General features: G+C 39.7%; 1 protein-coding gene across 1 annotated transcript; it reads right to left on the bottom strand.

The window, feature by feature from the left end:
- Nucleotides 1–1,163: 1,163 nt before the first annotated feature.
- Nucleotides 1,164–27,892, bottom strand: LOC115793242 (serine protease HTRA1A-like). The gene is made up of 9 exons (XM_030748127.1): nucleotides 27,278–27,892; nucleotides 18,459–18,558; nucleotides 17,689–17,893; nucleotides 5,408–5,602; nucleotides 5,266–5,298; nucleotides 5,067–5,181; nucleotides 3,314–3,371; nucleotides 3,093–3,188; nucleotides 1,164–1,332 (listed from the first exon to the last, which is right to left on the bottom strand). Exons 1-9 carry the CDS (start codon nucleotides 27,735–27,737, stop codon nucleotides 1,164–1,166), a joined length of 1,431 nt encoding a protein of 476 aa, XP_030603987.1. The 5' UTR covers nucleotides 27,738–27,892.

The raw sequence follows: 27,892 nt of genomic DNA, 5'->3' as shown, positions 1-27,892 counted from the left end.
GGCTACTGTACACATGGTCTGCAATTTAAAAGTAAAAACTGGGAAGCTGACCACTGAATGACAAAATATGTTCCACTGTCATTTAGACTTACTTGTAAAGCTGCTGAAGTGCAATTTTATCTCCTAATACATGCAGCATAATAGACCATGCATTTGACTTTTTGGTCAAAGACCTTTTTGTGTAGCTTGAAGCTGCAGTTGTAGGTCTCATGAGGTTTACTTCATCATCTGCCTCCAACATTTATGTGGTAAACAAAAATCTCTACCAAAACATTAAATGTATTCATGCGAGCCCCACATCTGTGACCACTGCATCATGGGTCGGATCTCAGTTTGGCTCGCACTCCTGTCTCTGAGGTCAGCCTGCGGAGACCCTGGCCCAACAATCACACCAGACCACTATCGAGCCCATATGAAGGTAATAAAAGCAAATTTAAACCAGATTCCAACAGGCTGTATGTCCCTCTTTCTGTGTGCTTGTGCACGAGAAAAGGTTAAATCATCTCTGCACACATGCAAAGAAAATACTGCAATATCATCCATTCTCCAAATGTGTGTGCTTATTTATGTGTCTGTTAAATTGAATGAAAGAGGTGGAAATGATTTTTTTTTTTAAAGCCAGATATGCAGGGTGTCAAAACAAATGGAGGTAAAAACCCTTTATTTTCTTCTCCAGTATACATCACATAAACAACAAAAACTTTCTACAGTACTTTTAAAAAGGAGTTTAGAAAACAACAATTTTACAAATCTGATTTGCTCAGCAAGTCGCTTAAAATTGCTTAAAAATTGCAGCGGGCCTGACTGAGCAAAAGTCCATATTTTTAAAAAAAAGACAAAATCAAAAACAATACAAGAAAGCAGGAAAAAACACTATGCCAATAAGTATTTTTTTTAATGTTTGTGAACAAACAGTAGTAGCATTGATCAAAGCGTTAAAAACTAAAAGTGAGAACACACAGGGAAAACAAAGTACAGCGCTGCTTTTAGAGCATCTGTACAGTCATTCCGTTCAAGACAATGCCAGAATTTTCCTGGATGTGGGGCACCATGGGCCTTTGGCCACGGGGAGAGGGTGTGTCAGTAGAAGCCCCCTCCAATATAAGGTCCACTGGTGATGAGTCAAAGCTAGCTCCAGCTCCTGTGGCGTGCTTTCTGGAGGGTCAAGGGTCAATTTCCATGGGAACAACAGTGAGGATGGCGTCTTCATTGCCACGGCGCACAACCACTCTTAAGGTGCCATCTCTCTTGATGGCAGCGCTGACATCAGTTGCCGTTGAAATCCTCTGGCCGTTGATTGAGATGATGACATCATGCTCTTTGAGTCCAGCGCTGGAGGACAGAAGAAGAAAGATGATTGAGGGCTTCATAAATGGAAAAACATGTGCAAATAGGATGAAACATAATCTCTGTTTTTTGAGCCTGGTTATACCAGTTGAGTTATGTGACATGTTGGCACAGTTTAAGCCTCTGAGGAGGTGTAGATTTGGATGTTTATCAAGTCCAGCTGTTGCATGTCACCTCCCATCATTCTATACACTAATTTTTTTGTCAGTTCCACATTGTACATTAAGTAATAGAGCAAAAAGAATGCTGCAAAATCAATGAGAGCAACATAAGAACTTAAATTTCACTCCACTGGTATTCTAATTTTGTCCTATTGTTAAGAAATCCCACAACTGAGACCACAGTAGTCACTGAAGTAATCGGACAACATGCATTCTTTCTGTATCTGTACTTATTCTTTATTTCCAAGCATTTTAAGAACATTTCTGATGTTTTTGAATGAATTAAGGTATATGTAAGATAATACTATACCATTTTATATAACCATAATCAACTATTGCCAGGTTTTTTTTTTTACAGGTATGTGAGTCTCTAAATCAACATCTGTTGTAAGAATTTTAACAACAGAGCAATAATGATCCACTGATAGCACAGTCTGGTTTTAGAGATACACAAATAAAAACATGTTGACTAAAAGCACACCTCCAATGGGAAAAAACAAAACAAAAATAAATAAATAAATAAAACTGGGATCACAAACAGACCAGGGCAGCGACCAGCAGTGGCATCAAAAACCACCTCTTAAAACAGCTGCTTAATCACAGCCACATGTAAACATAGACCACCACACCTTCACTTGGAACAGCATCAACTAACTGAAACTCCAAGAATTCAGTGCACTCAGCTGCTACAGAAACAATCACTCCTCTGCAGCAGGATCAAGATTTCCAAAGTCCATAAACCAACACAACAAAGAGTGAGATCAAAAGTGAAAAAGCGCAGCCTAAAAAAGAGAGGAAAAAAACACAGAGTATCAAAGGAACCACAGAAATGCTATTATGCAAAAAGCTGGGTGATTGGAGCAATGCGTAAACACTGATGAAGTCTTGTAGGAGAGACCACTATGCAGTGGGATGGGTGAGCAAGCGCAGGAAAACCACAGTGCAGCTACTAACCTCCCTGCATGAGGTTTGAAGGAAATAGCTGACCTCAGCGTCTCCCGCGCCCTACTCTGCTGGAGTTGTGGTGGCGGCTGATTAGAGTGGGTTGCGATTGTGGGAGGAGGGGGATATTTTAGAGGGCCAGGCACTCTAGGCATGCTGAAGTGAGCCATGAATTAACATCCTAGTAGGACAGTTATGCAGGAAGCTCTGGGCGTGCATATGTGTGTGTGTGTGTGTGTGTGTGTGTGTGTGTGTATGTGTATGTGTATGTGTGTGTGTGTGTGTGTGTGTGTGTGTGTGTGTGTGTGTGTGTGTGTGTGTGTGTGTGTGTGTGTGTGTGTGTGTGTATCTATGTGCATGCGTGCACTGTTGATGATTAAACTACAGAAAAAATATAAGACAGGAAATGAAATATACTATCTATTTGCATTTCGAGAGGCGAGCAGGGGCTGCATGGAGAGTGATGAGAGTCTTGTGTGAATTAAGTCCAGATGTATTGTATTTCGTGCCAAAGACAATATCCCATAGCTTCGAAAGAGTCTGAGAGAACCTCCATTTGCACTTCACTGAGATCCATAAAGTTAAAATCAAGTTACCTTCTACAGAGCCAGTGCCTTTGGAACCATGTACTATATTGCTTACATTGCAGCTGGTGTCTTTGCAATGACCTCCATAACATAAGCTCCCGAGGTGATGTCAGGGAAGTCACGGTGTCGAGTCTTCAGTTCTTTGGCAAGCCTAGAAAAGAAGGCGAGAGAGTTAAAAACAAAATTCCCTGTGATCTAATAGATAATGTTTATTTAATACATTCTGGGGATTGAATACACTGGCTATGTACATAAAATGTGCTATGTGCAACTTACGCTGGAGTGAGAGTCATCATCCTCACACCAATATACTTCTTCTTTGCTTCTGTTCTCCCTAAGGATGGACAACAAAAATTCATATTCTCTGTTAATGCTTTAGATCACTTCACATTTGCTTTAGATCAGATTGGCTATATTTTATCTATTTTGCAGATGTACAGTGTGCTTATCAATGTACTTCACCTTTTATCTATTTCATCATTTAGAGAAGTGAGACAAATCAATTTGAGCTGGAAGTCACATGTAAAATACAACTCTGCACATAAAAACCAGTAGCTACATGATGGTCTCCCCTCCAGCTTTTCAGAGTGCTTCTAAGAGTTCTATTCTAACCATTTGTATATGCACACCTGTGATTTCACCATGGAGATCAAACATGTCAAGGATCATTATTAGTGATGAGAGTTGGGTCTCCAGCTACAAACGGGAGACCAAACAGCATCTTTTTGTAGTCGAGTCTGCAGGATCATAGCTCAAAGGTGGTGCTTCAGGTAAGGAATGTGACCAGGAGGATGCTCATCATTTTTTCAAATGTTCACTATGATGTGCACTGTTAATTCAACTCGACCCCCCCCCAGGCTAACACTGTCAAGTTGGAGTTCTACGGCAACGTCCCAAGGCATCAAAGGGAGAACAAAGTGGCAGGGACTTTCCCAAAATGACCTCAACTGTGGCATGTACGCTGTATTGAAAAGGCAGCAGGTTTTTGGAAGAAAGAACACAATTTTCACTTAACACCATCCCTACTTGAGCCAGATTTGGCACCCTGTGTCTTCCCTTTCGAATAAAATAAAAATACAGTTTTAAATAGTATGTTCACCCCTTTGACACTGTGGAGGAGGTCCAGCATGCAAAAGAAAGAAAAAAGAAATGCAAGTTCTGAAAGTAGTTTTCCATTCCGTTTTAATTGATTTTGGTCAATGGCAGGACTGGTAATTTGTTTCCCAAACAAATTACATGAACCAACTGTAGAATTGGTTGAATTTACTGTCTTCTCAAGCCAGTTTGATTGTTCTTGGTGCTTGTGCCATTCCCCACCCTGTTGATGTTTCAGCTTATCAATGCCCGCCCCCACACTGCCAGAGCAGTGCAGGCTTTTCTGGCTCAGGAGGATATCCATACACTTCCTTGTTTAGTATTTAGTCCTGATATGTCTCCTACTAAACATGCCTGGGACATGCTGGGTTATGTGTCCACCGCATAACTGTAAGCTGCACTCATCTGCGAAAGGAGAGCAATTTCTCAACAATAGATCCGCACACTTGTACAGACAGGCAAACGCTTGCCTCATGTGTAAAGAAGGCCATACCTCATATATTATAGAGTTAATCTATAAAATCTTTGTAAAACACAAACTTGTGTTTTCTTTTTTGTCCAGAGTAAATCAGGTGAGACCTGCTTTTTATAGGTGAAGCCATGGATCCTCTGGATTACATTCATTGTAAAACACTATTTAAGATAAAGGGCAAAAGCAGAAACGAAAAACAAACAACCCTATATACTATATATAGTTTATTGCAATATCAAAATTCTATTAGGTAATGCTGGGCTTGGATTCAAAAAGCTCTAAATACAGTGAACATATCTCAAGAGAGCACACAGAAATGAAAACAAAAACTACAGAGCTAGTGCTGAATTATAGCCCATTTAACTGAGACCTTGGTCCAATTCTTTATTCTTCTACACTGGAAGTGATCGAATAGAGCCAGTAAAATGAAAATATTTATGAAGTGTCAGTGAGAGCTCATACCTCTGGACTGCCTGTCGTATGATTCGGCCAGGAACTGTCGAATCTTGTCTGAAGGTATGGCGAAGGAGATGCCTGCCGTCACCTTCAATGTGTTGATCCCAATCACTTCACCATCCTATGCCAGTAAACCTCAACTCAGTGACTGTAAACAGTGACTTACAACATATTGTAGTAATGTAAAAATTAAGCACCGGCTTACCAGATTTACCAGAGGCCCCCCAGAATTGCCATACTGTGAACCAAAAATATAAATGACTTACAATCTGTGTTTAAGAGAAAAACAAAGTCAAAGCTAATTGATAATTAGCATAAACTTAATTAATTCATCTTTATTCATTTACATTGATGATGGCATCAGTCTGAATGTAGTCCATGTCAGAGTTGCGAAGGCCCAGCTCTCTGCCCCCTCGCTGAGTGGTGCTGACAATTCCTGTAGTAACCGTATTCTGGAGGGAAAAGGGGCTGCCAATAGCAACCACAAACTCTCCCGGTCTCAGATCTGATGAACGGCCCAGCAGAAGTACAGGAAGCTTGGTCTGCAAGTGGGACACGAGGGTCAGTGTGTTTATATTTGGAATCCAAAGCAGTTAAAGAAAGCATTTTTTTTTTTTAGCCTTGATAGAAAGGCCTTAGAGAAGCAATGGCCGCTGGTCCACTATGGCTTGCAAATTGGCACACTCATGTCAGTCTCAGAATAATTTGCATTCCTTTAGTTGATCACCTGATTTCAAATACTTTATAACCAAATATGCAGCAAAAACTAATAAAGTTTCCATTATAGTTTGTGTTTTGTGCTAATATGCTAATTTAAATGTGGTAAACTTGTTTGCATGCTAGCACTGTCACAGCAATCGTGTAAGCATGCTAACATTTATGTGCAGTCTCTCAGAATAACAAGCTTGCTGTAGAGTTTTAGTCTTGATTAACTTTCCCACAGATATATTTTTCCAGCCATTTTTGTAATTTGTCAGATTTTATAAGAGGAAAAAAAAAGAGATATTTTACCATCTTCCTTTAGCCTCAGCCCCTCTGCCATCTGTTTCTTCATCTTAGCAATGGACCACATATCACAGCATTCTCAATTATATGTTATGCACAGAATAACAAAAAAAAAAACATGCAAAGTGATACAGTTAAACTTCTTTAAGTGTTTTCATATTAAGTTAACAAGTTTTGTTTCACTTTGAAACAAAACTGTATTTTCTTTGCTCCCCTAACATTGTCCAAATAAGGGACTCTAAAAGAGAATCACAAGTTCAGCATTGCTTCATTGGCAATCAGTCTGCTGAGCTTTGAAGTGTTTCTCATGATTGTGTGTTTTATGAGTGAACAGTAGGAAGAACATTACAGCTAAACCACGTCTTCTAAACACAACCCACTCAATGCAGCATGGTCCTGCTCCCACACAAAAACAATCACTCCTTTAAAACCACAGGGGGAAGGGAAATTTATGCCAAACAACCTAAAATACTAATAATCAAGATCAAAAGCTTATTTGAAAGTGTAGCTCAGCTGAGAAATGATTCCTAATGGTAAATGTGTGCCAACAGACCACAGATGATGGAAAATTTACAGATATACAGTAAATAATGAGTACTTTAAGCTATGGTTGGGCCTATTACACTGGGTGGTGGAAAACAGACTACCGAGAGCTCGCCTCAGACACAGAAAGAATATATTTATCCATCCATGGTGACAATTTACTTCTTTATATGAAATCATCTCTGCTGGGTAGCCCACAGTCAAAGCATATGCAATGCCACATCCACTTGAGTCTGTATACAGACTGTACCCAACAACCTGCAGGCAGGCGAGTACTTTCTTAGGGGGGAAAAAAAAGTACCTATCCCAAGAGTTCCTCCTGAGTATCCATTTTGTTTACTTAGGGTTATAAATAGGAGACGCAGGAGGGTGAATGTTCACAGGAACAGTAGCACACGTTGGTATACGCAGACAAAGGGATCACATAGGGAGCAATTTGCAAAATTATATTATTCCCGGAACTAAATCGGGACACCTTACTGGTAATGCATGCAAATACTTTCTGTGTCTACGGATGTCTGCAGATACATGAATCATAAGTGAGCAGAAGTGAATTTCGAAAACCGGGCTGTGGGGAAATGTGAAAGACAAACCTTTTCAGTGAGAGGATGTTAAATCTTTCTGCAAATGATCTCAGCCCTCATGGTGAAGTTATTATTAGAATATGACAACGATGGTAAGTGAGGATGAGAACCTTTCAATATTACCTCATGTGCTCTCACAGACAGAGATACAGAAATATAAGCACAACTAATATATCAGCAAATATCAGAGGTTGTGTTCCCAATTAGTGTGGGCTTGTTTCAACATTGTGGGGCTTGTTAAAAAAAAATATGGCACACACACAAGCTACGTAAGTGTATACACAATCCAGCAAACAAGCATTTGGAATGTCCTGACAGACACCTGACACAGGAGCCCCCCCGCCACACTCCATGTGAGATAAGAGTATAACCAGATGGAGACAGGAAGAAAAAGAAACACACACACAGCTGAATGTGTGTGAGAGAGAGAGAGGACATCAGGTGGATTCAAGTCTCTGCCAAGGCATTTAGGACTCACCCATGCCCGTCACCATGATTATGATAACAGTTAGTGATACCGGTTGTGTCATGGTGACTGTTGCTACCTTACCACCTTTACTCCAGGCAATATGATCTGACTTTACTAAATGCAAGCTGTTTGCTGCTTAAAGACGTTTCTGCCTTACCCTGGGTCACACACACCCATGCAAAATCACACTGCATTCACAAAAACCATGCACATAGAAGGCAAAATGCAGAAGTTGGCCAACATGCAAACAGCACCTAGGCGAGAAGGCAGAATAAACACAGAATGAGTAGACTCCCTCCCCAAAGTTTCGAAAGACCCCGAGCTTACATATCACTTACTAATTGTTACTAGTCAGCAATCTGGAATCACTTGTGGAAAATCATCTCGCCATGTGAGTCTGCCTCGTCTGACCACCCAAGTGACTCACCGTGCTATTTCAGATGCACTGGTACTTTACCCAAAGACACTATAGCCGCACTTAAAGGAAGGAGGCAAGGTGAAAGAAGGGAACAACAAACACCACAAACCACAGGAAGAGAGTCCGAGAATGTGAGACCAGTGAGCAAAACGAAGTTATGTTGGCAGGAACCAGTTTATGACCCAAAAAACATTTTTGGTTTACGATGTAAAAAAGCATCAGTTTTAAAGAATAAAGAACCATAGCCAGGGTGAAGTTTAAAGAAAAAAAAAAAAAGAAGTCTTATCTGACGTCATCTGTGAGGATATTTTTTTTTTCTTAAAATTAAAGCCTCTTGTTTTGTTAGGCTGGAAACTGCTTCATTACCTCACATGATGGCAATGATGCCATAGATTATCCTCTCTTTTTCTTGCCCAAAAAGAATCTGTGTTTTCCACATTCTTGAGCGTTTAGATAAGAGAGAAAAGTGGGCCACCAAATTGCGGAAAGGAACAGCTTTGTTTAGGTTAACCAAAGATGCAGCTGTGTGCAGCACATACTGAGAAAAAGTCAAAGTTTTTGTAAAATCTGTTGTCGCCTAGAAGAGTTTTTTATTCAACCACCTGCATGCTGACAGGTTTGGCAAAAGGACAATAAGATGGATACGCTGGTTGACAGCCCCACAGAGAGACTTGAAAATAGCTACAGAGTTGCTATACAGAGATTTATCATTGTTTGATGTGAAAGCTTTGGTCGTTTGGAGCCTCATTTAAAAGCCATTACACTAACTACCTTTTTATGACTAGACCAGGTGCAAACTTTAACTCCAGGCAAGCTAAGATGGACTGAGGCTTAATAGTATCTCAGGCACACATGGACACACGTATAATCACTCAGAGAAAGGGAGGAGGTTGCCTAGGCATGAACGCTCACAAACTGAAGTCTGTAAATTAAATCCCACACACATGGCACTGCTTAGATATACAACTAAACCACATCAAAATACACACATTCAGACTCAGAGGCTTTAGTTAGGTCAGTGGATGGCCTGAACTGTATTAAAGCGCAACTGCAGTCACTTGGGCTCTAATGTTTCCTTCATGCAGGTGACTTCAAAGCAAGGCGGACATACTTTACAAAACTCTACTTTACAAAATTCATAAGTACACCAAGGTATAGGGTTTTACTGCTGAACTTGTGCCCTCGAGGTTGTGCTGATGCAGATAAAAATGTGGCAGGATTCAGCACGCTCATGCAGCACATAACATCAGAAGATCAGACTGAGGGAGTCTGAAAGAGGTTATACTGACTGTGTGTCTGTGAGTGCTTGCATGGTGTGTAATGGACTAATTTACATGAATGACAGCAGAGGCAGAAAAAATAAGTAGGTTACTACTTCTATGTTTGCAACTTGAGAAAATGTCATAAATGTATGTAAAGTCATAGTCAACACATAAAATAGGTATTTCAAACTTTGTAGGTGTCCACGTCACACTGGGTGAAACCATATCCTTGCTGACACCGGTACAGATACCACTATCGGTTCCATACGGCGTTCAGAAGTTTTGGGATCTGAATAAGAGCAAACATATGTCTGAGAGTTTAGTGTATGTTTCACTCTGTAGCTGTGCATGAAAGCTCAAGAACACTAAAGGGCATCTCAATTGTGGCTAGACACTGCAAATCTTTGAACTATGCAAATCACAGTGATGAGAACAGAGGAGGTCTAGTGGGTTAATTTGCTCCAGGGGAGACATCAGACACTATATGTGGTTCACTTCTCTTTTACTTAAAGTCACACCTTTATTATATGGTGCTGAAAATGTTTCTGTTCTCTTAGGGTAGGTGACCTCTTTGGGGTTGACCCAATTTCTTGGGCAGTGTTGAGCTAGAAATATGCCTTGCATGAGCCATCTGACTCTGAATATAGTAGGAGATTTAGAAAATGGAGTCCTCAAACTCAAAAACCAAAACAGTGGACTGCATCACTGGTAGGTTGACACTGTCTGAACCCAAACTGTGAGTTTTGTGTTGTGACATTTCTATGGTTAAGATGTGACACCTCCATGGTTAAGATGTGACACCTCTGTGGTTAAGCTGTCACACCTCCATGGTTTGGGCATAATATTTTTGTTTGTGAACCAATGACAGTCATACTTAAAACAAACTACGCTTGACTGTCAGCCTGAAACAGAAAGTGAAAGGTTTGATTTGTTTGTTTTTATAACTATCCCCTCTAAAATTCTCCCTGCCTCTTTTCCACATTTTCCACTGATATGGTGCGTGTGCTGTTACCAGTTCTGGTGCCACTTTTGAAAATCAATTTACATTTTTAAAAAAAATGATGTCGTGTCATGAAGCAAAAGCTACAAAAAGAATCTGCAGACTACCATCAATGTTTCCAACTTGACATAAATGTATGTAGAAATTTCCAACTGGTGAAAAAATTTACTGTTTAAAATTAGCATCTGATCTGTAGATTCATTTGTTTCCTGGAAGATGTGTCACTGCTGATTTATAAATATGAGTGTAAGGACACACTCACACATTTGTGATAAGTATACTTGGTTTCAGAGGAGGGTTTCAAATAAAGCCAAAAGCATGTGTCCTTGTTTATGCGCCACTGCGGCAAATGTGGGCGTTTTTTGTTTGTTTATTTTTTCACAAATTTGGGCGGATTAACCTTTAAACATGGAGCCTCATTATATATTTTAGGCACCCAGCTGCCTTGGGTTACCACATGCTTCCATACCCAAAGATGCATCATACCTTGTGTCATTAGGGAAACAATAAAAGTTATTGATAATCAGCACTGACTCAAATATACTGGCAATCCCACAGGCAAGCCCGCTGCAGAGAAAATAATGACACAACCAAAAAGTAGGCCAAGACAAACTGTATCAACACCCAGCAGGGTAAAACTGTGTGTGTCTGTGTGTTCATTTTCCTTGGCTCTTTTCCCACACTATTGCATCTTTAAGCCTGGGAACCCTTTTGGTTACAGGGGAGAGAGATGAAGGAGAATGGATGGGTCAGGAAGGGCGGAGGAAGTGATTCATTTCCTCTCTGCCTGTCTCCAAAGGGCGACACGCAGTGTCTTTCCACTGGCAGAGGAGCATATCCTCCACGTCCCTGCAGTGAGCTGTCCTAAACCTACCCATGTGCACGCACACACACATACAGTACACATTCATAATGATCTGAATAACTGCTTTTGTCTCTCACCTCTGTTAATTGAGGGATAACAAATAAAACATGGGCATCTTCTGCAGAAATATTTACCCAGTGCTACTAATATAAACAGCAAAAAAACAAACAAAAAAACTGATCAAATGCAGGCTGCATTGAGGCCATTAACATAACACAGACACACACACAAAATCCAGTAATAGTCCTGTCCAAACGAACACCAGGCAAATTTCCCAGAGAGACTGGTTTAAGATGATGATTGCCAAACAATGCTATTGTTGCAGACCATATGGGAAATAGAAGGCCTGTTTTGCCACAATACAACACTTGTAAAGCTGATTTTAGAATAAGGGTTAAGTTAATGTCTCATTTATTGGCATTGCAATTGATTTCGTGGGATTTAAGTGTTTTTCAGTCACCTTATCTTCACACTGCTTTTTCCCGTTCTAGAACGTACACTTACAGTGATAATGATGGCACATTTACAGTTCAACATTTGGCCTATTACTGATTTCAGCTGGAGGCAGACAAAAGCAGATTATAATGTAGTATGCAGAAACCATCCTGTTCTACCTGAAATGACAGCTGGTTGCAAATAATACAATATGATTCAGCTACTTTGTCCACTTCTCCGGAGGCAACGGACAACTTTTCATGGCCCAGGATGTCCAAAAAGAGGATAATGGATATTCTTCTCAAGACTTTCTATTCCAGGCCCTGGCCATTGTTAACAATTGCAGTTCAAAGAATGAATTTTTATTGCAGCTCATAAAAAGCTAATTCACTTTCACAATATCTTTAAGAGGTGGCCATCTTTGAAAGGGACGTACAGTTGAGTAATTTAAACAATTATCTCCTCAGTATTTGTACACTTAATAATACACACATCACACACCACAACTGACCTGCGGCCTCGTAGAATTCTCACACTCTGGGGGTTCAAATGCTCTATTACTGTACAGAGCTGCAATGTCAGGGGACTACAGACAGAAGATAAACTATAATGTGGCACCTTTAAACAGCTGAGTCAAAGACAATGTATGCCACTACATTTGTATTATTTTAAACCACCCAAATCAATTGTTAATGACTGCATAGATTATACCATAAACTGAAACATTAATAAATATGGCATCCTGCACAGGACATTTGGAAAATTTGAAGTTAATTCAAGACAGTATGGTTGATACCAAGTCTGTCAGGGTCAACATCAGTCTACATAAACAAATGCCCCAAAGGATTTGGAATCACTTACAGGTATAAGTGAACAAGAATCTGAGAGACTTTTGTAAACTGAGGCTCGATGAGCTCTATCTTTATTGCGCTCTTGCCACATCACGCAGAGCAATCATTAGCCTATTAGCTCACACAGTCTTCCAGACATGTGGATCCATTTTCCAGGCCTTGACCACATCACCCTCTTATTCTCTGTCCCTCTTGCTTTCTCTTTCTCCCCACACTCTCTACACAGGAACAAGTGAGCACAGCACTCCCACCCCCACCCCTTTACTTCCCCCTCTGAAGTTCCAGCTGCTGGAGACAGACTAATGTGTTCCCCAGAGCTGAGGGGTAGACCACATACCCAGGAACAGACTGGGCCTTGCTACCAATAAACTTCAGTTTCACATAGAAAAAGAAAGAGAAAGAAAAGAGAAGAGACTCATTATACAGTCAGGGAAAACTTAACTTCAAACTTTCTCACTCATAAACAATTGTACCATTGTAGAGTTTTATTGATTATCTTTGGCTGCTTGTGTAGCGCTGACATTGTAAACAATCAGTTTTTATTTAACTGAGAGAACACTATGGGGACTAGTAAACAGAAAACAGCAAGCAAAGGCAAATGATGACTGATGGGGGGGAGGATGGCAGACTTCGCTACAAAAAAGTTGAAAACTGGCCTCGATAGCGTAAAAAATTTATAATGCTCATAATCTTAAACAAGAAAATGTTTGGCTTTCTTTACTTTGAAAATTAATATGATTGATCGGCTGTAAAAATAGCGAACAATCACTTTTCTGTTGATATATTCATAGACAGTGAATCTTTAATTTGGCAGCAGAAGATTCATTCAAACTATTAACAGCTTCAAAAAAAAAAGGCAGTCATTTTAATGATCTGAATTATAGACTGTATAGTCTAAGGATGTCTAAGTCTAAGGATGACTGTAGCTTCTGCGTCTGAAAGTCAAACCAATGTAAATGTGCCTTACACACTGTTTCTAATAGCCACCAATGTCCTCTTGTATAGATGTCTAGGGGAAAATGACACTTTGGCACTCTTATCTGTGACCGCAGATAACACTTTCCAGATGAGTTTATATCCTCAGTTGCTAGTTACTGACTACAACATTTTACTCAAATTTTGTAAGTGTGGTCCCCTTTAGAGTGAAAAGGAATATAAAGCAGGTGAAAGCAGTATGAGTGTGCAGTGTTCTTTGGTTTCTCCAGCAGATCTGCCCCTTACTCGTAACATCCAGTTTCAAAACACTAATATGGTGATGTCAAAAATGCTCTGCTGGAGGCTTCACTAACCTTTGGATAGTGTCATGGTGGCTAAGAGTATCTTTTGTAGACAGTCTATAGTCTCTAAGAGTTATTCTGAATGGCTTTAATGACCCTTTTTAATGCAAACCAACTTTGCTTGCCTGCCTGCCTCTTATTATAATTCACTCATCCTCTAATTTTCCATGTATTAACTCTCACTAGTTCCACATACTAAGTCCTACACATTAGTAGAAATCTCAGTTCCAAATAAAAATCTAATGAATGGTGCCAGGGCTGAGGCCCTGGCGGACCAATCCCCAGCTAATGAGGCTAGTTACTGGGATATGAAGCATCACCTCTCTGGTGGAGAAGCAGCCTGAGCTGGTACGTGAGGCTGAGGCATACTGGCTAGATATAGTTTGGAGTCACCTCAAAGCATAGCTTGAGCTCTGGATGATGAAGTGTCTACAACTGTTCAGATTTTTATGTTACTATATGTACTATATAGTAACATAAAAAGTATCAGTCATTCCTGAATCTGCACAGGCACTGGGCATGTGGTGCAAACAAACAGGGGAAATCCCCCTCAATAAAGACCAGACTGTCATCAACAGACAGAACAGCTTTTATCATAGGATGAACAAACACAAAGCATATGTCACAGCTCTTTTCCGCACTCTTTGCTCACATTGTGGACCAAACAAAAAAACCTGAATGCTTCGACCTCTTCAGAATTGGGGGTCTTTGTAATAGACCTCGTGCTGCAATCATGACCAACTTTTCAGCTGTGTCACTGAGCCATGAGAGTGAGCTCCATAATGCAGCACTGCTAAGATTCGCAGTCAATAGGCCGTGGCTCTCTGCCACACATTCCTTCACATGACTGGCTGTGATTAACATGCAACGTGGATCCCTCTGGTCCAGTAGACAGACAAAAACACAGACCAATAGGGACATTCAGAGAACTAAAGAGAAAATGTAACAAACACATGTCCTTCACAGCAATGCATTTTCCTCTACAAAACACTGACCACAGATTTATACTTATCGATAATAAGTGAGTGTTTCTGCAAAGTGGTTGTGAAAAGAGTACTGTAATATCTGTCAGTTGTTTTTGCAGCTTGTTGTGTATGAACACTAATAAGATCTGGACTGACTGCAAGCCAGCTGCTTTAAAGACCCATCTGGTTGCACCTGCATGCTCACTTTGCTTCACTTGCACTCTGAGTAATATGCTAAATTTAGAGCGCTTTCATTCCAGACTTTAATCGCCACACCCACAAACTATTTTTTAAAAGTTGTTTAACAGGAGAATTACAAAACAGTGAGTTAATGTTATTATACTGTTGTCCTAGCTGCAAGTTCAGAAGGCTTGGTCAAAAGTACCTTTGCAGACTTTCTCATTCCAACTGACTCAAGAATCTTTGGATAAATGCTTATGGGTAAAAACCAGAATTTGGCCAAAATGTATAAGTCTTACTCTGGAGTCCAGGATATTCAGCGCTCCGTGGAGTGAGTTTGGAGAGTAATAAACTTATGGTAAATGACAAACAAAGGCATTTCTACAATAAGGTTTTGTAAAACTTTTTTCTCTGCTGCTGTGCAGGATGTAACTAGACATACAGTTGTAGTCAGACATTTACATACACTCATCATTAGGCATGAATGTCATGGTAATTTTTGGCTTTTAATGACTTCTTTGAACCTTTTTTTTTCCAGGGTGGAATGATTGTACAGCAAACATCTTTAATGGCTTTAAACAAACAAGAATTAGGTGTTTGAATTTAATATGATGTCAGCCCACCCTTTGTAGCTATAACTGCTTCAACTCTTCTGAGAAGGCTTTCTACAAGGTTTAGGAGTGTTGTGGGAATTTTTGACCATTCTTCCAGAAGCACATTTGTGAGGTCAGACACTGATGTTGGATGAGAAGGCCTGGCTTGCAGTCTCTGCTCTAATTCATCCCAAAGGTGTTCTATCAGGTTGAGGTCAGGACTCAGGCCAGTGAAGTTCTTCCACACCAAACTTACTCATCCATGTCTTTATGGTCCTTGCTTTGTGCACTGGTGTGCAGTCATGTTGGAGCAGGAAGCAGCCATCCCCAAACTGTTCCCACAAAGTTTTGGAGCATGAAATTGTCCAAAATGTTTTGGCATGCTGAAGCATTAAGAGTTCCTTTCACTGGAACTAAGGGGCCGAGCCCAACTCCTGAAAAGCAACCCCACACCATAATCCCCCCTCCACCAAACTTTACACTTGGCACAGTGCAGTCACACAAGTACCGTTCTCCTGGCAACTGCCAAACCCAGACATGACTATCAGATTGCCAGACGGAGAAGTGTGATTCATCACTTCAGAGAACACAGCTCCACTGCTCTAGAGTCCTGTGGCAGCGTGCTTTGCACCACTGCATCCATTGCTTTGCATTGCACTTGGATGCAGCTGCTCGAATTCAAGGATTTGGATGGGTGAGTGAATACTTTTGGTAATATAGTATATTTGGCCACAATAACAAGAGGAGAAGAGAGGAGGTTTTCAAACAACACTGCACCAGCTGTCAAGCACAGTGGTAGTAACATCATGCTCTGGAGCTGTTTTGCTGCCGGTGATACTGTTACATTGCGTGAAGTGAATGGAATAATGAAGTAGGACAACTACTTCAAATCAACAGCTAAATATGTCATGGTCCTGGGCTGCTGGCCCAGTGTTTTGAGTCCTTTTTGTGTCGTTCTGTTTTTATTATATTTCTCGGGTTGTGTTTCTTAGTTTTTCTCACTGTTGGGTTCTCAGTTCTTTGAGTTTTGTATTCTGTTTTTGGTTACAATTATTTGTATTTCATTCTGGTTTTCCCTTAGTTCTTGTCTTCCCTGTGTCTGTGTTCATGTGTCTGTTTTCCTTTGCATATCTGTCTCCCCGTGTCTTGGCCCTTGTTCCATGTTTTGGAACAAGGGCCAAGACACATGTGTATGTATATATTTAAGACTGTATGTATACATTTGATCCTGTATGAATTAGAGAAAATCCAAAATAAATTTGAACCTGTGCACTCAATTCTTGTTTCATTAAGTCAAAGTTAAAGATGTTTGCTGTACAATCATTCCACCCTTAAAAAAGAACAGTTCAAAGAAATCATTAAAAGCCCCAAATTACCCAGACATTCATGCCCATGATGTGTGTATATAAACCTCTGACCACAACTGTAAGTAACAAAAACTGTTTGGATAAGGAAATAAAAATAAAACTGGAAACCAGTAAAGAGGGAAATAATAGTGTTAAAAAGTTTGGTGGAAAATGGGGAACATTTAACCTTCAGGTTGCCAGAGTAAATTTTTGTATAAAGAATAGTGTTAAATTTTTTAAACAAAATACTTCTCCAGCCAAGAACTAGATGTTGTTTAGAAGCTCAATAACACCCTCAAGTCTGTATGCTAGCTAAGAATTTAAAGCCAAAAGGCAGTCAGCTTAGATATGCATAAAGACTAGAGAAAACAGCAAGCAAAGCTTTGTCTCATTTGTTTAATCACAACATGATTAGAAATGTCAAAAAAGTGTAAACAAGTAGTTACATACTCAAATTATTTCTTGTCAAACAGAGACCGAGAGCATGACTGCCTGGAGTCTCTGCTTTCATTTTTTTTTTTAATTATTTATTTATTTTTTTTGCTTTTTTTTGCTTTCACTAAAAATAAAGCTAGTCAGAACATCTGGCTCTTACTTCATGTTTAATGTAGACAGATGTGTGGTCTTATTGATCTTCTTATCTCATTCTTGGCAAGAAAATGAATGAGAACAATTTCCAGTATGTAAAAATATCCCTTTTATGGAAAGCTTGCTTAGATATGAAGCAACAAAAATGAAAGCTAACAGAAAATTGATGCTGTTCACTCAGCACACCTCTAACTACCACATCTTCTATATTTTGCAAGACTTCTGACAGTCTGTCACTTCAACTGACCGGTGCATCAATCTTAATGAGGGCGATGTCCGATTTCTCGTCCACATCTTTGATTTTGGCATCATAGGAGGCGCCACTCTTTAGCTCCACTTTCACTCTGTGTTTGTTGGCCACCACGTGGGCATTGGTCACAATCTGGCCATCTTCAGATACAACAAAACCAGAACCACTGGCAACTGCCACCTCCCGCTTGGAATAAGTCATCCTGTGGTGGGACGAAAGAGGACAGTGGGAAAAAGTAAGAAAAGATTAGACTACTGGTATTCTTTCTCCTTTCCTTCAACAATTTTTCTAGAATAATAAACAAAACCATGCATAGTGTAATAGTAGGGTAAGCCTTGAATGTAAACTGAAAGCCAACAAAGCTTAAAGCATGGGAATGTGTGCACTAAATATGCATATAAACAGTAAGACGGTGAGAAAAAGTAAGCTGGAGAGATGAGGTGAGGGAGGGAAAGACTGAAGAGAAAGAGAAAAATCTGGAAATCAGAGTGTTTCAGATCTTCAAAAAAAAAAAACCTTCACAAGTCATGGTGACAGACAGAATGGAGACGAGACAGATGAAGACTCAAAGAACGACGAAGCAGAGATTAAAAGCCATAAAAACTGGTGAGATGATTTTTAAAAAGAAGCTGAAAGACCAAATGTGAGTATAAGGTGCTCTACCAACTGCTATGGTGTGTTTAAGTATACAGGTGGGTTGTAAATTCAAGTGTTTTTCAGTCTGCCCCCTAGCACCAAGCACAGACACACAGGTGAGCGGCTCATACTTGCGGTAAAGTTCAATGTGAACCACAGACGGAGCAATTCTCTCCACCACGTCGGCAATGAAGTTGTATTTGTGCCTTGGGCTGTCTGGATTGTCCTGAGCTGGAAAAACACCACATACACACATACACAAATAGGATGTCAGCATGGTGAAAACAAACAAAAGATGCCTGGAAATACTGCATGATGTAAGAGCAGTGTGAGGATAGAAAATAAACAAATAAAACCACATTTATCATAAATCATAACACAGCAGGGGAAAGAAAAGATGACAGTTCATCTGTGGCTGAGACTGTCTAGGTCGGGTCTAACACACATGTACTCACTCATTTACAAACTCTGGCAATAAACCTTACAAATAAATACTTAACACCGACATTTACCCTTATCTTACCCCATGGTTAAGGGTAAAAACAGACCAGCTCTAAAACCATCCACAAGTCTTTTGTCAAGTATAACACACACAAACGCATGCACACATGCACAGTGTGACACTGCATGTTTAGGGACTGCCAAATTCACTGAATCACCCATCCAGCTTTGGGCAAGTCAGGAAATGCTGACTGGTTTACCTGCTAATTAAATCCTACCCAGAGGACAGTTTAAGCAAAGCCATGAATCAAGACACCCCCAACCTTTCCCTCTTAGCTTTTTATCCTTCCATCCATAAGCTGTTATTTTGCCACGTACTTTGAACTATTTTGTCTCACAAGGACAATTTACAGTCATTACTTTCTCCTGGATGACAGCAATTGCAAAAGTATAAGCCCTCAGATGTAAGTGATTGCAGTGAAGGGTTAATGAATAATAAAGAGGCACTTGAGTTGCAGTTAAGCAAACACACTCATTTAATGAGCATCATACTGCTTTAATGAATACTACTAAATAAAAAAACTCCAAAAACGTGTCAAAATGCACAAGGTCAAATTCTTCTGCATGTGTTTAAAGTTCTGGTGGTCGCAGGGAATGACTGAAAGTTGTTTATTAGGAGTTTGTTAGCTGTGAGTGTGTACTGTTAGCTAGGAGCCTTTGCCATAAACTGTAGATAAAAGATGCACATCAATTCTGAAACATAAGTCAAGGCGAACGTGGTTTACACCTGGACTCTTTCTGATGGCCAGCAGGGGGCGATTCCTCCATTTGAAAAAAAAAAAGTCCAGATGCATAGAAGTCTACAGGAAAATTGCTTTACTTTTCACTTGATTGAACACTTTCCTGATGTCAGACTCACACCGCTCATTACTTACAGTTTTAAAACATCAAGATGGTGAGAGCAAAATGTTTAGCTTGAGCATTTTATTTAACCCTGCTTCCATAAAGAACACTTCAGGAAATCATTCCTACCGTTCTCCTTAAAACTACAGCAGGTCTTCTGAGTTTGCACAAATAGTGTACATATTAGTATAATTAGCATTTAATGTCTTTTTCACTACACCTTCGCACAGTCTCAGTCTTGTGTTTCTTTTCTTTAACTTAATTTTTGATTTTCTTTATTTTTATGACTGTTGTTTAAATAAACTTTTTTTGCACTACCTCACATTATAAGGCCTTCACTATGGACCTGTGGTACTTTTACTTGTAACAATGTTTTTATTGTAGATTGCTGCTATAACACAGTATTTTTCTTTGCAGGATCAATAAAGTACCTCTCTATCCTGAGACTTCACAATGGAAGTTCAGTAAACAGTGGGTGCCATCATTGTGGCTACGTCTATCTTTGATTAATTTTATGATCTTTATGATCTAGGATGCAAAAATAAGTGTTGCCCCCCCCTCCCCTCAGCTGAGCTGATTTTTTTTGGCACTTTAACCACTAGAAATACCAATTATTTCTACTGTATGAAGGAGAAGGCAACAATATGTTTCAAACTGGACACCAAACCAATCAAACACATAAACTTTAGTGAACAATTTCTTCAAGCTACACCCCTTGGGCATCATGAATGACTATGTAAAATTTTCCAAATTATTTACTGTAGTAGAAATTTTTCAGAGTCATGGATTGGTTTTCACCCCCTGTATAAATGTACTGAAATCCATTTCAGTCCATCTAATACTCTGTCAAGATATTTATCTACAAAATCTAAAATGCACATTACGGTACAAAAGGAAAAATGAAGGGCTCACCGAAGTTAGAAGGTTTCATTATCTGGGGATTAAGATTCCCTGCACACAATTTTACGGTAATTCATCTAATAGCTGATGAAATACTTTAGTCTGGGTATATGGTGTACCAAATGCTATTCTTAGAGCCAAAAGCTACAGGGGAAAAAAAAAAAAGCAAGTTGCTCATAAATAAATTTAACAACTTTTCTTTCCAAACCCCCACATATATTTTCCTTGTTGAACTTTAAATCAAGTATTGAATGCTATAAATGCCCTACAACTTTCTTACCACAGTATGAAAAAAAGATGGAAACGTTGGAGAGAGTTCCTCCCTGCTAGCTTCACACCCGGGGGGTTTTATGGTCAGCTCTGATAGGATTACTGTGAAAGAAAGCAGGGCCCAGTGTCCAGAATCTGTGTTGACTCTGGAGTGCCCAAACAGGCTCCCAGTCTCTTCCACTTCACCATGTCATAATGAGTGAGGCCTCCTTGCACACATGCGGAAACCAGAAACACACTGCTGCCGCTACAATGCCAGTGTGATGATAGCAGACTTATAGGCCTAGTGGTGATGATTTGCAAAAGACGGGATGTCATGAATCAGCCATTTTCTCCTGACTTATATAGTGACACAGATTATTTAATTGCTTAACTGAGCTTACAGCTGAAGCTTAGAAAGACTTTACTGTTGGAAAATTAAGTTGAAAAGCAGCTGTCTAAATACCAAAAAGAGATTCATTCATTGTGATATGGGGAGAGAAAGTGGGGATTTAAAATCTTCTGATTACTGTCTTTCATGAGCAATAGTATTACTTATGAATAACCGCTCCATCTACTAAATTGCTGCTATACTAAAATGAGGTCTGTGATTGCAAATATGCAAGGTAATTTTCTAAACAGCTAATTGGCTACCACCATATGTGCAACATTCACAGTACCAGTCAAAAGTTTTTGAGTGGTGCTGTATATATTTAAATATTGTCATTATGAGGAAAGAAAAGGGGAGATACTTTAGAGCTTGTAGGAAGTGGTGAGTTCAACTGTTTTTGGAAATGGGTTTGTACTTCCTGTTGTACCATATGTTATAATAGACCTGGAAATGTCTTTCACATTTACTGCATGCAGATTTTAATAGTAAAATTCACCCTCGGGATTTAATTGGACATTACCTATAGATTCAAGATTCAAGATTCAAGAAGTTTATTGTCATGTACACCGCAAAACACTGTGGTTATGCTGAGCAATGAAATTCTTACTTGCGACTGCTTTACAAACAATTGAAATAAGCAACTAAGTTAAAATAAAATTTAAGAACTAGTATATTAGGAAAGTAAAAGTAGAAAATAAAAATAAATAAATAATAAAGCAAGTGCAATATATACAGATATATACAGATGAAAGAAAGGCAGGTAATCACAGTTTGGTAATCAGTCAGTGGTTCAGTAGCCTGATGGCCTGTGGATAGAAACTGTTTTTTAGTCTGGTTGTTCTTGCTTTTACACTCCTAGGTACTCAATACATAGTGTATGCTTGAAATTGATTCACAAGCTAATGTGAAAGTAAGCTGTGGGTCACTAACAAACGAGAAAACTTACTTCAAATTACAGATTAAATTGGAAAGCCAAGTAATACAGCATTTTCACTGCAACTCAGTGCATTTAGGTATACGGACATGGTCAAGATGACCTGCTGAAGTTCAAAGTGAGCATCAGAATGGAATGGACTTCATGCATCCACCTGACTTGTATCAAAAGTTCGGGTTGTTGTTGGTGGTGTAATGGTGTGGGGGATATTTTCTAGGCACACTTTGGGCCCCTTAGTACCAAATGAGCATTGTTTAAATTCCACAACCTAACTGAGTATTTTTACTGACTATGTCCATCCCTTTATGACCACAGTGTTCCCATATGCCATGTCACAAAGCCAAACAATCTCAAACTGGTTTCTTAAACATGACGTTGAGGTCTCTGTACTCAAATGGCCTTCACAGTCACCAAATCTCAATCTAATAGAGCACCTTTGGGATGTGATGGAGCAAGAAATTTACAACATGGATGTGCAGTTGACAAACCTGCAGCAACTGAAGAATATTTACAACAGCTTGTTGAATCTGTGCCATAACGAATTAAGCCAGTTCTGAAGACAACATGGAGTTCAAGCTGGTGCTAGCAACGTGTACCTAATAAAGTAGCTAGTGAGTATATCTATGTGCTACAAAGACACATAAATGACTTTAGAGAAAGTAATCTGGAAGTGTGCTATTTCACATTTTCTAAATCAAGAAATTATATATTTGGTGTAATAGCAAGTACTCACTCTTGTTACTCTAAGTCAAACTGTCAGACACTTAATCTAATTGTTTGTTTTAAAGAAACAGTAGAAACAAAACTACTGACTATACCAGTGGATCAAGAATTGAGCCCTGAGGAACTCCACATGGAAAATGTGCAAAGGAAGATAATTTAGTCCCTTAAAATACTCCAAAAAGGTTACATGTAATCACCATATAAATTATGACGATGCAATAAACAGTTATACTGTAAAAGCCAATCAGCAGCACACAATGAAATATCAGTTGAGTTTTGGGTGAATGGCAGACTGAGACTTATCAAAATTATTATGGGTATCATTGACATTACACTGGTATATAGTGCAATTCAGACATTTTGGAGATGTCGCTCAAGTTGAAAAGGAGGGATGGCTCAAGTGAGCTACATGTAATATACAGTGGATATGGACAAATGGTGTTTAAATTTTTAAGGAGGCCAAAATTGAAATGGTTCTTATGTGGGAGGATGAAATTCCTACTAAGCAGTAACTTATCCTGAGAATCAAATGAATACACACATTCACACACACGACACAATTTAAATGATATACTGATATGAAAACAGTAATAAACTTGCTTTAAGTTGCTGTGACCTCATGAAGTGAAGATTTCGCCCACATGGAAGACATATTGAGAAGTGTGGTAAATGCTAATGAAAGAGCCTAATAAAGTTAAGTATCTATTAACAAAAATCAGATGTGAGAAAGATTGTTTTTGGAGTCAATTCAAGCATTAAATGTGGGGAAAACCATTCAAAAACAACATTTAAAAAAAAGAAAGCTAATTTAAAAGTACTCTGTCCTCCCAACATACACACTCAAAGCCCCCCTAACCTCACAACCCCATACATTCATTAGCCCTCTCTACTCAACACACAAGGGTTCAGCTTTCCCAAATGGTACTCTCAGTTTTACTGGTGACTGCAGACTGTCACTTCCATGTGGGAGTGAAAATAGGGAGTGTAGTCCTTACATAATGTGTGCCAGGTGAGTTAAATTGAGGAACAAAGGAACACAGGAGCCACTCAGTGATGAGAAAACTGGGACAGGAAGTAGGGTAAAGGATGTGAGGTGTTGATGAGTGAGGAAAAAGGGAAAATAAAATGGGTGATTGTCAAAGAACAGTGATAATTGCTTTAAAAAAAAAAAAGCAAATCAAATGTAAGAACCATGGTTTCCTTTTTGCTCTTAAAAAGAAACTAACAACTTAAGCAGAAATTGGAGAACCCTGACAAACGCTGTACCTTTGTAGTGTGTACATTATTATAAAATTACTTGCAGTAAGTCATTGATTTTGGCTTAGTGTACTTCTTCAATGACTCAATAGATATAAATGCTAGCCTGCTACAATGTTAAGACTATGACTCATTTCGTTTTGATGGGGCTCTGATTTTTCCCAGTTACAAAAACACACAGTTGAGCTTTGCCGCTGTTTATAATATTACAATGACACATTGGCAGCAGTTTCAAATGACTCACTGAGTGACTCTAACTAACCCAATTTTTCCATTCCTAATATTGATTCAATTTATCCTATTTTAATCCAATGAACTTAATTTTTTCCATTATGACCTTCATCTAAGGCACACAATTCAACCAGAAACACACACACTGAGTTAGTAACAGGACAGTTAGAGTCGCACGGAGAACTGGAAAATTATGCACGCAGATCAGTACAGCAACTGCAAGATCAGGCTATAACCCTTGTAGTTTAAAAGACATTGCACCAATGAAATATTCAGTGCAGTGTTTTTATAAGATTTATCGTGGCCCAATACTGACATCAGACACAAACCCAGTGACCGGAACAGAGGTACAGTAATTTGGCATTGTGCAATCACATCAGGTTAGTTTCTGTAATTAGTGCAATTTAGGTAAGTAGGGCATACGCATAATGTTTTTATGCTGCAGTCAGTATTAGATGGCATTAAAAAGAAGTTGAGCATGGAAGAGGCTGCAGCAAATGTGGTCAAGCAGAGAGAGGAATGAAGGAAGCAGGAGAATTACAGGCATCAAACACAGGAAGAAAAACAGATGAGAAAAGCAGACAGACAGACATTCAGAACCAAAAGCAGACAGCGACTAGTAGAATGATAAAAACAAAAGTCAAATACACGTGCCCAAAGACAATGTTTTAATATTATGAGTGGCTGAGACAAGTTGAGGAAGAATGTGCATGCTCAGCAAATGTCACTCGCAGGAGTCACACAGTGCATTCTGCAACATTAGCTCTGAATTAAAAGAGCAGAGCAAACTGCATTGGGTTTTCAGCTGGATTAAAGTCTAAACGGATTATAAGAAAGTATTGTCTGCCTCATCTTCATGCTCTCACACCTTCGTGCGACCCCTCTGCAGTTCTGTGTCACAGTTTGAGATGCACCACATAAGTGATTGAATTCTTGAGCTGAATCCTTCTCGCATGCCATCCTCCTCTACGCTTTAACAGCTTTCCTGTCAGTCTGTATCACTTCACATTAATGCTTTTAAACTGCCAAAAGTTTTTTTCTTTTTTTTTTATAATTGGGTAATTCTTAACAAATGTGACACCAAGGTCACAGTCAGATTTTAACCCAGTTTTTTTTTTTTTCCCCTTTTCCAAAATGAACTACGTCTTTACTGTCCAGACACAAAATGACATCATGCAACTACACTCACATGTGTTTTCTTAACATGAGGCCAGGTTGCAGTGTATTTAAAGGCACCCAGAGGGGGTTGAGTTTCTTTTCAGTGTCAGCTCTTGACATTCTGAGTCAACAGCCTTGATCACAATTTACATTAAAATTGATTTGATTTTTCTTTTTTAAAATATGTGCTGCTAGAGACTCTGCTAGTCAGCACCAGCCTGAACAGCGACACATCTAACGCACCAAATGAAATGCAGTTTGTTTCATTGCAGCTATTAAAATTCTCACTGTATGTCTTGGAAAATCAATAGTATTCACCACAGTCTGGGTCAGTTTTAGACATGGTTAGCTGCTTGGGAATGACTTAACCATTCAAGTTGCTTCCATGACTGACAAACAAATGTGGTGATACAGTCTGCCCTACCACTGCGCCCACACGGTTTTTGATGAACATGTAAACCTTTCCCAAAAATACTGGTTACTAATTTTGTGTTTTCCTCGACGTCTCCTGCCTGTTTTAAACAGTCTTGAACAGAGGTGGCATTTTGGTTTTGAATCAGTGCCAGGAATTCCTTTATGTGAATGTTAAGTGTGATTTATGGGTGACAACAGAAACACAGAGCAGGAGTGAGAGACTCTTCCAGAGAAAAGAAGGAGAGAGGAAGAAGTTGGGTTGAATTCAGTAAGTTTCCAAGCCTTGAGGGAAGTTATAGATCTTTGCTGCAACAGGTGTTGAAGCTTGTCATTCTTATGTTTTCAAGTGCACATATGGTGCCTGGTTAGAAAATAAGTACATGCTCAGTAAAACCCAAGACGGATACAATGTTTTTACCACCTGTAGCATCACAAGTGACCATTTTTCATTTGTGAATGTTTTATATTATGAATAAGTTGTACATGATTACAGCATTAATGAAGATAAATGACTCATTGATTCATTTTGTACAGAATGTGTGTTCTCATTTGGGCTGTGCTGTTTCACAGAGCAGCACAAGTGAAGAATGAAGTTGCATTATAGGTGAGCTTTACTGTTTAGGACGAAATACCTGTCACACAACACTATGACAAAATACAGGTTCATACTGAAAAAAATTGCATGTATCATAAATATTTCTCAAGTATTATTTAATAACAGCTTATATCATACACATCAGGCTTTAACAGTTCTTTCTATCCAGCTAATGCACATTTCTCAGGCACCGACTGCATAGCATAAAATAATCAAGCAGATTATAGTTGTGTGACTGCTGGTTATGCATGCCAGAGGTAATCCCAAGGTTTATAGCAGCATGACTTAATTCAGCAAGAAAAAAAACAAAAGAAAAGAAAAACCCTCTCTGATCAAATCTAATTGTAGTGCAGGATCAAGGGGGAAACCCACTTGAATGGTGGCTCTTGTTGTTCCAGACACATGGGGATTGTGTGCCACTGAATGCAGCGTTAAGCTACAACATCTGTGCGAGCTTGACCAGTGAGGAATGGTGAGGTCACGTTCAAGGGCAAGTTGTAAAGAATAAAAGGTACAAGGGCCCAAAATGGCACCATATGACTCAAAATGTGCAATGAGTGATTTAAGCCGCGAAAGTAGTGTTGTTGTCTCACAACACTCAGGAGAGAGAGTAGCCTACTCCAGTCATGACTTTTGATACTGATCTTGTAATGAATCAACTTTAATCATCGAACCAACTCCCTGCCATTTACTGTCCATATCTCAGTATGTTTTGGGGTCCTGGTGTCTTGATCAAAAACAATCTGAGTTTTACCTTTCCCGCAGGCTCCCCGCTGAATGAAAAGAACAGGTGGCTGCTGCAGCTTCTGCGCCCGACGGCTGACCCTCTTCAGCTCGCAGATATTCCGGTAGGACACCCCATCGCTTCCGCAAACCGCTTCGGTGGTTTTGCACACGCAAATCCCACCCTTACTTCTCCTTCTCACCGTCACGGTGTATGCCACCCCACCGGAGACCGAGCACTCCAGCCCCTCTCCGCACACCGGATCCCCGAGCTTCCCGCTGCCGCCGCAGGCTTCGCCTTCACCGGACGCGCACACCGGGCAGCAGTGGCAGGCGTCGAGTGTTTGTCCTGCCGGGCAGTCCGCTGGTAGCCGTGGACACATCGACTTATCACACCGAGCAGGGCATCCGACAACATACCGGCTGGAGATTTGCGCATCTGCCGGCACGGACGCAAAGGCTACGATTACGCACAGCAGTAACCAAAACATGTTTCAGACTAAAAAGAAGCTCCGCTTGAAAAATAAAATAAAAGTCAACAGAAAGTTTAAAAGAGTTAGAAAAGTTCGCGCTCTGCTTGCAGTGCTATGGGATGACAGAGCTCAGTGCTGAGGGGGGAGTCATTCCAGCTGGAGAGGCATTTAAC

The sequence above is a fragment of the Archocentrus centrarchus genome, chromosome 15, assembly GCF_007364275.1.
Source record: "Archocentrus centrarchus isolate MPI-CPG fArcCen1 chromosome 15, fArcCen1, whole genome shotgun sequence".
Classification (NCBI taxonomy): Eukaryota; Metazoa; Chordata; class Actinopteri; order Cichliformes; family Cichlidae; genus Archocentrus; species Archocentrus centrarchus.
This window is presented reverse-complemented; position numbering and strand designations above follow the sequence as displayed.